This window comes from Armigeres subalbatus, chromosome 2 (assembly GCF_024139115.2).
Source record: "Armigeres subalbatus isolate Guangzhou_Male chromosome 2, GZ_Asu_2, whole genome shotgun sequence".
Taxonomy (NCBI): Eukaryota; Metazoa; Arthropoda; class Insecta; order Diptera; family Culicidae; genus Armigeres; species Armigeres subalbatus.
Genome location: NC_085140.1, coordinates 437,014,564 through 437,026,287, shown reverse-complemented (window position 1 = coordinate 437,026,287; position 11,724 = coordinate 437,014,564). Strand labels below are relative to the sequence as shown.

Sequence of the window (11,724 nt, the reverse complement as noted above, 5' to 3'; positions counted from 1 at the left end):
CAACAAATGTGGAAAAAATACCGCCAGAACCTCATGGCGCTCGAAAGTCTAACAGTTCCTCGTTGGATTGGACTCAGCAACGATTGCGCTTCAGTTCTTTTTACTTCTCCGAGATAATCGGCTACTCTTATTCAACCTCATCGTGGGGTTAAATAAGAGTGGGGTGTTAGAGATACTTAGCTGGAGACTTTCATCTGCCCTTGTCGTGACCTCAGGGTCGTTTTTCTAATTGCTCTTAGGAGAAATTGGAGGGGTATTGGCGGGCGGACTTCCCTTATAATACTTTCAAAGCGGAACACCGAAAAACAAGATTTTAATACGGATTATTCTCGAAATGAAGGTTAACCAATAGTGTAGTTTAGATTAACATTATATATTCATAGTATTTTCGGCATTGTTATAGCCATTCAAGTAATAAAGGAGGGGAGATAAAGGAAGCACCATTAACATACCGCATTTCTCCTTTGGATGCACTGATGGTTGGAGACCGCCGGTGCGGCTCTGGCTCGTCTTTGATCGTGTCTAGGGCGAAGTTCCATGTTCGCGATGCTGCTCGGCGGATAGTGCCTTGGGATGTGCCTGGGTGAGGCCTGCCAACGGTGGTGGATGCTTTGGGCTTCAGCTGGGCCTGGGCGAGGCACGCCAGCGATGAGGGAGGTTTCCGACTTCGGCTGGGCCTGGGCGAGGCACGCCCGCGATGGTGTAGGTTTTCGGCTTCGGCTGGGCCTGGACGAGGCACGCCAGCGATGGTGGATGGTTTTCAGCTTCGGCTGGGCCTGGGCGAGGCACGCCAGCGATGGTGTAGGTTTTCGGCTTCTGCTGGGCCTGGGCGAGGCACGCCAGCGATGGTGGATGGTTTTTGCCTCTGGCGGATGCTTTGGGCTGCTGGGCCTTGACAAGGCACGCCAGCGATAGTGGAGGTTTTCGGCTTCGGCTGGGCCTGGGAGAGGCACTCCAACGATGGTGGATGCTTTTGCTTCGGCTGGGCCTTGACAAGGCACGCCAGCGATAGTGGACGCTTTTTCCACGAGAACCTTCGCACGGCGCCACTGCCGTAATTACAAAATGGTGGCTAGCTCGTCGTGGCGGACTGCCAAAATCACTCCCCTATTCCGGATACAACAAATTCTCGGCTTCTACACGGCACTACACTGCACACGCGACCAAAGTCACCCTTTTGGGTTTATGAGGCAGAAAATTTACACTGTGAAGGATACGAAAATTAAAATTATTTTACGGACTTTAACTTTTTGTCCCAAGTATCTTTCACCTACTGAGCCCTGATGCCTGGCGGCAAAGGTTTTATTCCTATCCCTTTTTCCCTCGGCAACGACCACGTGTCGACGAACAGACGCGAAATGTCAGTTGTCATCGTGACGGAATAACGACGAGTGTGCGTTCACGGATTGTAGAGGTGCTCAAAGGATAGAGGAGGTTTATTCTTATTTCGGTCTTAGGTATTGGGTTTGTATTGGAAGTTCAATAATTCTTTTATGTGTGATTTTCCATTATATTCATAATTTCTTAGGCGGTAAGTTGAGCTACCATAATTCAATAGTAATATAAAGTTGGAATAACATGTAGAGGTTTAATGTGACCGTTTTGGCCGGTAACATTCATCCCCCACTCCGTTTTTAAAAAAAAATTGTTTTTTTTCTGTATTGAGAAGTCAAAGTCAGGGAATCTGTCCTAGTAGCTCTCTTTTCAATTAGAGTTAGATTGATTTGGCGAATTGATTTTTCCGTTCCAATGAGAGGACCTCTATTTCGCAAAATCGCTTAACTCTCATTGATAGAGTCTGGCTATTAGAATAGAATGGACCACGGTAGCTCTCTTTTCACTGAATGGTGAATAGATTTGGCGGAATGATTTGTCCGTTCTTATGAGAGGAACTCTTTTCCGCTAAATCACAAACCATTCAGCAATAGATTCTGGCTACCTGAATGGAATACGTCGGGAGGTGGTAACTCTCTTTTTACCGAAGGGTGAACAGATTTGGCGGAATGATTTGTCCGTTCTTATGAGAGGAACTCTTTTCCGCGAAATTACACACACCATTCCGTAATAGAGTCTGGTTACCTCACTGGAAAAGGATATTGGGTTCCACACAAAGTAGCTCTCTTTTAATTCAGCGGTGAACTGATTTAGTGGAATGATTTGTCCGTTCTGACGAGAGGAACTCTTTTCCACCAGATCACAAACCGTTCAATTATAGAGTCTAGCTACGAAGGGAATAGGTCTTGGTCAGGAGTTCTCGCTGTTGCAACTCTCTTTTGGTTACGAGTTGACTAGATCTGGTGGAATGATTTGTCCGTACTTATGAGAGGAACTCTTTTCCATCAGATCTCTTAACACTCAACCATAGAGTCTGGCTGCTCAGCTAGTGAACGAAGTGAATCAAAATAATATGCATCACTGGGATCATGGCCTTCCGGCATAAGGGTTCGTCAGAAAAAGCAGGTCCAACCTCTCGAAATCAAATCTTTAGAAATATTAAGCTTTTATTTACCTAATTGATACTTTTATTGTAAATTTAACTTAAGCTAGGAAGAGAAAATAAGTATTCTAGAAACCTCTTCATTTTATTTAATTATCACCGAAGTGAAATTCGGGATTAAAAAAAAACTCATTCACACATTCATTCATTCCCCCCACCTTTCATACAATTTTCATTCACACCTTCCATTCACACGGTTGTCTGGCTAAAACTATCCTACCAAGAACAACACACTCACACGCACACACACCAGTTATCGACTATTTGGTTAATTCTAGGGCCCTTATTATAAATTTGAGAAGGTCTAGCGTTCTTGCTAGACCCCCTCGATCGTAGGTATCATTCGATCAACGAAATTTACCACCTGGGAGGCGTTACTATTTTAGTAAACAATCGCCTTAAATGTGACACTGGCAACGCCAGCGATTGTCACTAAAGAAGAAAACGAGATGAATGAGAGGAAGAGGCATCATATGATGTGTATCAGGAGGAAACAACCATTGAAACTCTGACGACGACGAGAACCGAGAAGCATGAATGACGTAAATTTTTTTTTCCTTTTTTTTTTTTTTTTTTTTTTTTTTTTAATTTGTTCTATTTGTTTTTCTCCGGTGAGAGGCAGTTTACCGAATTTTCAATAATCATTCTAGGGGATTTGAGTAAGGAAGAGAAAGCAAAACAGATGTTCAAATCGGCACTACCCTGGCTTCAGGTGAACGGCTGGCCAGATTCCTAGGTTTTTTCCACTTAGGTCCTCCAGCTCATAGGAGGACGAGCCGATTTTAGCCTTCACCCGGCAGGGTAGATATTGCCGGCCTAGTTTGGCATTGTAATTTTCGACGGCCGAAGACTGCTTCATGTTCTTCCGGTAGACTAACTGTCCTACCGCAAAGGACTTGGCGAACGTACGGTTACGCAGATTGTAACGGCTTCGGGACACGTCGTGGGATTTTTCGAGATTTTTACGAACGATCTCGTGAATGTTCGTGAACATCTGTTTGCGTCTTTCCGATTTCTCTTCCGCGGATAATTCGTCTCCGTGACGAGATAGACGGTGGTCGGACCCTGCTCCGATAGCTCTTGTCCGTGGGTAATGAAATACGGAGTGAACCCGGTCGAGGCGTGGATACTGGTGTTGAGCATTAGCTCAATTTCGGGCACTTTCATATCCCATACACGCTGGTCTTCCTGGACATAAGTGCGTATGGCCGCGTTTATTGTCCGGTTGACGCGCTCGACCGGATTCGATTGCGAATGGTAGCGGGAGTTCAGCCAGTGTGTGATTTTGAAGTGATCTAATAATTCTTTGAAGTCTTTTGAAGTGAAAGTACTGCCATTGTCGGTGATAATGGTTTCAGGGACAGAATTCCGGTAGAACCACTGATTCTTCAAAATCACACACATGGCTGAACTATCCAGCTTTTTCATCGGGTGAATCATTACCCACTTCGAGAAATAGTCACAAATCACTAGAATGTGCTGATTTCCTTCCGGCTCCGTGGCAACGGACCAACAAAATCCATTGAAATGATTTGCCACGGCCGGGACGCACAGCGCATTTTCCCCATTTCCGGGGTTGTTTGGACGTAAGACGGCTTGACCTCCTTGCAGGTGGAACAAGCGTGAATATATGCCCTGACGTCCTTGGCCATCTTGGGCCAATAATAGCGCTGTTGGACACGAGCTATCGTTTTGTCAAACCCAGGATGGAAGTGCTCATCGTGAGCTTGCCTCAAAATCTCCGCAACATCATCGGCTGGAACTACTTGCTTCCATTCGAATCGCGAGTCGAAAGGTACATTCCGGGCAGTGACGAACTTATACAGCCTGCCATCTTCAACCTTGAAGTCGACGAAGTCGTCTGGGCGGCTGCTGACCTTATCCATCAAGGAGGCGTACCACGGAGAAGTCGGTGAATCCTGGACTAACGCTATGCTTCTCGACAATGCATCCGGGACGACATTTTCTTTGCCTTTCCGGTGCACTACGGTCATGTCGAACTGCTGAAAGTCCAAGCTCCACCGACTACACCGGGACCCAACCTTCCACTTCGTCTTTAGGATGTGGGTCAACGCCGACGAATCCGTCACTAAGGTGAAGTGGTAACCTTCAATGTACCCCGAAACGCTTCGATGGAGAGCAAGGCGGCTAGAGCTTCCTTCTCAGCAGCGTGATAGTTCTTTGAGGAGTGGTGAGCTTCCTAGAAAAATAGGAAATTACCCGCTCACCCTCCTCCTGCTGCTGAGTGAGCACTCCCGCAACAGCGACATCGCTGGCATCCGTCTGGATGGCGAACTCCGAGAGAAATCAGGACTTCCCAGAATCGGAGCGGCGATCAGCTGCTCTTTTATCTGGCAGAAAGCTCTCTCCGCGGCTGGATTCCAGCCGATGACCTTGGATTTGGACTTGAGGAGGTCCGACAGGGGCCCGCAAGTCTCACTGAAGTTCAGGATGAACCGGCGGTAGTAATTTGCCATTCCTAGGAATCTCCTGAGCTTGGTGATCGTGGTCGGTCTCTCGTACTCGACGATTGGACGGATCTTGTCCGGATTTCCACGCAGACCTTCCGAGCTCAAGAGATATCCTAGGAAGGAAATCTCCGGCACCCCGAACTGAGACTTCTCGTTAATCATAAGGTTGGCTCTGTTCAGTCGACGCGCAATTTCACGAAGCAACTGAACGTGATGCTCAAATGTCTCCGTTACCACGACGATATCGTCGAGGTAAACGAAGACATAGGGTTCCAGTACACCGTGGCCCAAAACTCGGTCCATCAGTCTTGCCAGCGTAGCAGGACTGTTGACTAGACCAAAGGGCATCCGGGTGTACTGGAACAACCCCTTGCCCTGCACACTGAAGGCCGTATACTTCCTCGAGGACTTCTCCAGCGGAACTTGTAGGAAGGCTTCCGACAAGTCTATGGTGGATAGGTATTTCGCCCTCGGAAGTTGGCCTAGAATTCGGCAGGGGTGCGGCAAGGGGTAAGCATCACGAACAGTACGTTCGTTAATCTTACGCGCGTCCAAACAGAGCCGAACCTTATGAGGCTTGACGACTGGTACGCAGTTCAGCGACCAATCAGAGTTGCTGGGTTCAATTATGCCAGCGTCCAACAATCTTTGTAGTTCTACAGCCACCAGACCTTGTGTCTTGGGGGACATGACGTATGGGAACTGTCGAACGGGCGGTTTTCTCCGCCACTCTTCACTGAGTTCGATTTTGTGTTCCGCCAACGGAGTGGTTGACAATCGTCCGGGCGGGCTGCTATAAACAGCGTTTTGATCTGCTCTATGGTCTGCTGCTCGATAGCAGTCAGAACAGTCGGAGACAGTGGTGACTCGCGGCTCCTTTCTTCCTCTGAGTTCTCCAGCATGGCGCAATCAGTGATTGTGGGCTGGATACTGAAGGTCTTCCAGAAATCCATGCCACAGATGCAGCTGATGGCCAGGTTAGGAACTACCAGAGTCGGAACAACCTTGACCGTACCGTTCCATGAAAAAGGTAAATAAATTCGTCCGCGGACATTGAGCGCTTCTCCGCTCGCTGTGCGTAGGCGGACGGGATCCCGAAGTGGAAATAACCGCTTCGGTTTGAGTGAATTGAAGACGCTGTCATTGATCAGGGTAAGATTACTACCGCTGTCAAGAAGAGCGCGAAAGTTTACACCGTAAACTTGTACAGAAGTGTACGGACGATTATCGTTGGGGAATGGATATGAAATGGTGTACGAAGCCGGAGATACTTGGTAAAGATCATCCGAAGCCGGCTCGAAACAAGCGAGAGGTTTTACGCCTAGAAGTTTTGGTTCAGCGGCCGGCGGTTTTGGCTCGCTGCGATGGCGTTTTTTACGCAGAACGGACAATTGTTGGACGGATAGCCTCGGAATCCACAGTTCTCGCACAGTACTCCTTTCGGAAGTCGGCATTGGTCCATCCGATGCCCAAACTTGCCGCAATTGAAGCAGTGGCGACTGGAGAGAGGCTGATGGGACTCGATCATGTCTTCGAGTGTCGCGTGCGACCGAGTTGGCCCACGGGGACCAGCGGTTCCGCCTTGGGAACCCTTTTGTTGCTGGTTCGATTGCGAAAAGGAGTGGCCGGATTGGGACGCCGGCTGAGACGAGCGTTGCTTGCTCGCTTGCTTCTCCTTTTGGTTTAGGGTCTCGGAATATTCTACCGCATTCACCGACTTCTCCGGTCCAAAGACCTTATTGTACACGGAGAAGTTGATAGCGTCTATCTTCTGACCGGCAAACACCAATGTCTGGAGGTCGGCGATAGGAAGGACCTTCCGCTGTTTTTTATAATCGATCCGGACATTCTGCATCAGAATTTGGACCTTCTCATGTTCCGGAATGGGAACACCCATAGTTCGAACAGTTCCTCCATACTGTGGTAGTACTGGAGAAACGTCTCGTTCCGCAACTGGTGACGCTGATAAACCTTCATTTTTATCATGGTATCTAGATCGGGGTGCATGAATGTCCTCCTGAGCTCTAGAACCAGGTGCTGCCAATTCAACAGGCGACCGGCAGCCCGCATGGTCATATACCACTGCAAGGCGGGTCCCTTGAAAAGGTGAATCGCTGAATCGAATAGCTCGACTTCTGAGACATGCTCAGATACGGCCATGGCATGGACCATTCCAAGGAACTGGTTCAACTTCAACCCTTGATCCTCACCATCGTATTTGGAAATTGTCCACTTGGACACAGGTAAGCTGTGACGCCCCTGATTACCCGACAGCGTTGCGCTGTAGGGAGTGAGAGATGGATTGGCGTAAGGAAATGAAGTTGAGGAAGCAGTTGCCGTCCATGGATTGGTCGATTGAGTATTTCTCAAAGTCGGATTCTGAGACCACGAAGGGTTCGTACAGGCACTGCTCAGTGCCGGATTTCCGAGCCAGGGATTGAAACCCGGCGTGCTATTCACAGCCGAATGGACTGACCACGGCATTGAAACCGACGCCGCACATATGGCTGGATTTCCGAGCCACGAACTAGTAGCGGAGGAGCTACTGAAAGGCTGAATACTCGAAGCCTTCTGAAGGTGGTCCTGCCACGAGGTAGAACACTGAGGCAGTGCTGACGAATAGCTCTGAGGAAGCGAGAATGTGACATTAGTACCCGGTCTTGAGTGAGAAGCCACCGTATGGGCTTGTGAATTCGTAGAATAGGCGGAACTGTAAGCATAATGCTCGGTAGATGGCACCGATTTACCGGAGCGCAAAACGCCGGTATTGTGCAAGTCCTCAGAGACTTGAAGATGAGCTGAATAGGGAGTGAACGGAGGTTTAATCATCGGAATACTAGGTACTCCGGGCTGTACATTCGATATATTCGGCTGGGTTCCACTCGGAACGCCGGATATATACAATACAGAACTCTCATCCCGTTGCTTATCTCTCCTATCCAGCTCTGCTTCAAGCTCTTTAATCCTCGCCATCAACGAGTTCACACATACGGCACGTTCAAGTTGGGAACTCGCAGAATTACTTTCTGCCGGCACGGTTCCCTTAGGAATAGCCCCGGTACCAGTCACTGGAGTGGGCAAAACAGGAGGTGCAGCATAGCCCTCTGCACTGAACAGATCCACCAAAGAATGGTCCTCCGGATCCTCCCTGTTTTCCCCTCTTTGTTCCTCAGAACCCCCATAAAAGTTATTTAATAGAAGTTTCACCACGTCTATCAACATCGCTTTTAAAAGTTTTCCGCTTCTCCCAAATCCCTAGCACTGTTAACGTGAAGCACACTTCGGCGGCCAAAACGCAGCAACCTTGCTCGCCCTCTCACCTTGAGAATCTTATCATTCTCCTTCAGACCTTCTACGATCTCGTCAAAATTCCGTCGGCAAAACTGAATTGTTTCCTCCCAATCCACATCAAGTGCTACCTCGATGGTTTTCTGGGTTTCCTTCTCGTTTTTAAATGATCTCGAAGGCTTCTCCGCCTTCGAGAATAGGTGGATCGTCGCGGATCACTATCGATCGGATATTGAGCTCAAATTCGAGCTCATAGGGCATTAAATGGTCCACCCTTAAGGAGTGGTACCATTCTAGAATTTTGTCGACTGCCTGGGAATAATCCATCAGTGCTTCGGCCATTTTCGAAACCGAAAATGCTTTAAAAATATATTAAATGCGTAAAATATATACAATAAATTCTACCAAATAATCTAAACCTACAAAATTTACCCCTAATTAGCGATTATTCTCAAAAAATGTGAGAAAAAGAAGCTAAAATAAAAAAGAAGGCTAAATTCAAGCCTATGCTGTCGCATAAATTATGCGACCAAGGAGAAATTAGCATAAACCTATGCTATTTCCCTAAGCTAAACCCTAAACGAAATTATAGAAATAGAAATTTACCAATTTTGAAGCACTGTGTAATGAAAATTAGTAGCTAAGAATCACTTATTATAAGCTTAATTATTTACAATGTATCAATGTATAATAGATTAAATTTCTAAAGTCGATTGAAAGGCGACAATTATAAAGATTTCTCATCATCCGAACCCATACCAGAAAATGAATTAGTGAATGCAATGATTATAATGAATACAAACCTTTTCACTTTATAAGAACAATTGGAATAAAGGATTCCAATTCCTCCCGGAGCTTACTTGAAAAGGGTTCCACTTTAGGGTTAAAGTGGAAACCTTTTCTTTTAATTTTCTTTCGGGCCCCACGTTGGGCGCCAATTGTTAGAGATACTTAGCTGGAGACTTTCATCTGCCCTTGTCGTGACCTCAGGGTCGTTTTTCTAATTGCTCTTAGGAGAAATTGGAGGGGTATTGGCGGGCGGACTTCCCTTATAATACTTTCAAAGCGGAACACCGAAAAACAAGATTTTAATACGGATTATTCTCGAAATGAAGGTTAACCAATAGTGTAGTTTAGATTAACATTATATATTCATAGTATTTTCGGCATTGTTATAGCCATTCAAGTAATAAAGGAGGGGAGATAAAGGAAGTACCATTAACTTACCGCATTTCTCCTTTGGATGCACTGATGGTTGGAGACCGCCGGTGCGCCTCGGGCTCGTTTTTGGTCGTGTCTAGGGTGAAGTTCCATGTTCACGATGCTGCTCAGCGGATAGGTTTGGGATGTGCCTGGGTGAGGCCTGCCAACGGTGGTGGATGCTTTGGGCTTCAGCTGGGCCTGGGCGAGGCACGCCAGCGATGAGGGAGGTTTCCGACTTCGGCTGGGCCTGGGCGAGGCACGCCCGCGATGGTGTAGGTTTTCGGCTTCGGCTGGGCCTGGACGAGGCACGCCAGCGATGGTGGATGGTTTTCAGCTTCGGCTGGGCCTGGGCGAGGCACGCCAGCGATGGTGTAGGTTTTCGGCTTCTGCTGGGCCTGGGCGAGGCACGCCAGCGATGGTGGATGGTTTTTGCCTCTGGCGGATGCTTTGGGCTGCTGGGCCTTGACAAGGCACGCCAGCGATAGTGGAGGTTTTCGGCTTCGGCTGGGCCTGGGAGAGGCACTCCAACGATGGTGGATGCTTTTGCTTCGGCTGGGCCTTGACAAGGCACGCCAGCGATAGTGGACGCTTTTTCCACGAGAACCTTCGCACGGCGCCACTGCCGTAATTACAAAATGGTGGCTAGCTCGTCGTGGCGGACTGCCAAAATCACTCCCCTATTCCGGATACAACAAATTCTCGGCTTCTACACGGCACTACACTGCACACGCGACCAAAGTCACCCTTTTGGGTTTATGAGGCAGAAAATTTACACTGTGAAGGATACGAAAATTAAAATTATTTTACGGACTTTAACTTTTGTCCCAAGTATCTTTCACCTACTGAGCCCCGATGCCTGGCGGCAAAGGTTTTTATTCCTATCCCTTTTTTCCCTCGGCAACGACCGCGTGTCGACGAACAGACGCAAAACGTCAGATGTCATCGTGACGGAATAACGACGAGTGTGCGTTCACGGATTGTAGAGGTGCTCAAAGGATAGAGGAGGGTTTATTCTTATTTCGGTCTTAGGTATTGGGTTTGTATTGGAAGTTCAATAATTCTTTTATGTGTGATTTTCCATTATATTCATAATTTCTTAGGCGGTAAGTTGAGCTACCATAATTCAATAGTAATATAAAGTTGGAATAACATGTAGAGGTTTAATGTGACCGTTTTGGCCGGTAACAGGGGTTATGAATATGTGTTTTACCTAGTTTTCAACAAATTATCACCTATATGGATTCGCATTATGCGTTTTTTCACAGTGTACTCTGTGTCTCGTTCTTGACGTTTGGCTTCGACTACTCTTGTTCAATCTCAACGTGAGGTTAAATAAGAGTGGGGTTATAAATATGTGTTTTACATAGTATTCAACAAATTGTCACCTAAATGGATTCGCATTATGCGTTTTTCACAGTGTACTCTGTGTCTCGTCTTTGACGTTCGGCTTTGGCTATTCTTGTTCAATCTCAACGTGAGTTTGGGGTTATGAATATGTGTTTTACTTAGTTTTTCAACAAACCTCCACCTATATGGATTCGCATTATGCATTTTTTTTTACAATGTACTTTGTGTTTGTCACCTATATGGATTCGCATTATGCGCTTTTCACAGTGTACTCTGTGTTTCGTCTTTGACGTTCGGCTTCAGCTACTCTTGTTTAATCTTAACTTGAGGTTGAATAAGGGTGGGGTTATGAATATGTTTTTTACTTAGTTTTTTAACAAATTTTCACCTGTATGGATTCGCATTATGCGTTTTTCAAAGTGTAATCTGTGTTTCGTCTTTGACGTGCGGCTTCAGCTAATCTTGTTTAATCTCAACTTGAGGTTGAATAAGGGTGGGGTTATGAAGATGTTTTTTTTTTACTTAGTTTTTTTTTTCAACAAATTGTCACTTATATTGATTCGCATTATGCGTTTTTTTAACAATGTACTTTGTGTATGTTGCCTATATGGAACCGTTTTGCGTTTTATGCGTTTTGCACAGTGTACTCTGTGTCACGTCCTTGACGTACGGCTTCGGCTACTCTTGTTCAATCTCAACGTGAGGTTCAATAAGAATGGGGTTATGAATATGTGTTTTACTTAGTTTTCAACAAATTGCCACCTATATGGATTCGCATTATGCGATTTTTACAATGTACTTTGTGATTGTCACCTATATGGATTTGCATTATGCGTTTTTCACAGTGCACTCTGTGTTTCGTCTTTGACGTTCGTCCATTGTTACGTCCTCTGTGTTTTTGTGACACCTCTCTTTAGT

General features: G+C 46.5%; 1 protein-coding gene across 1 annotated transcript; it reads right to left on the bottom strand.

Moving 5' to 3' along the window:
• Positions 1-4,586: 4,586 nt before the first annotated feature.
• On the bottom strand, positions 4,587-6,823 carry LOC134210375 (uncharacterized). Its single transcript, XM_062686429.1, has 4 exons — positions 6,444-6,823; positions 5,706-6,327; positions 4,726-5,646; positions 4,587-4,676 (listed from the first exon to the last, which is right to left on the bottom strand). Exons 1-4 carry the CDS (start codon positions 6,821-6,823, stop codon positions 4,587-4,589), a joined length of 2,013 nt encoding a protein of 670 aa, XP_062542413.1.
• Between the last annotated feature and the right edge of the window lie 4,901 nt (positions 6,824-11,724).

What these genes read in the sequence shown, in the direction of transcription:
- LOC134210375 (XM_062686429.1), bottom strand. Translation starts at nt 6,823, where the DNA reads ATGCAGAATGTCCGGATCGATTATAAAAAACAGCGGAAGGTCCTTCCT. An exon ending in CACTGCTTCAATTGCGGCAA is followed by an intron (nt 6,328 to 6,443) that starts GTTTGGGCATCG and finishes ACGCCATCGCAG; the next exon opens with CGAGCCAAAACCGCCGGCCG. An exon ending in GGAACACAAAATCGAACTCA is followed by an intron (nt 5,647 to 5,705) that starts GTGAAGAGTGGC and finishes ATGTCCCCCAAG; the next exon opens with ACACAAGGTCTGGTGGCTGT.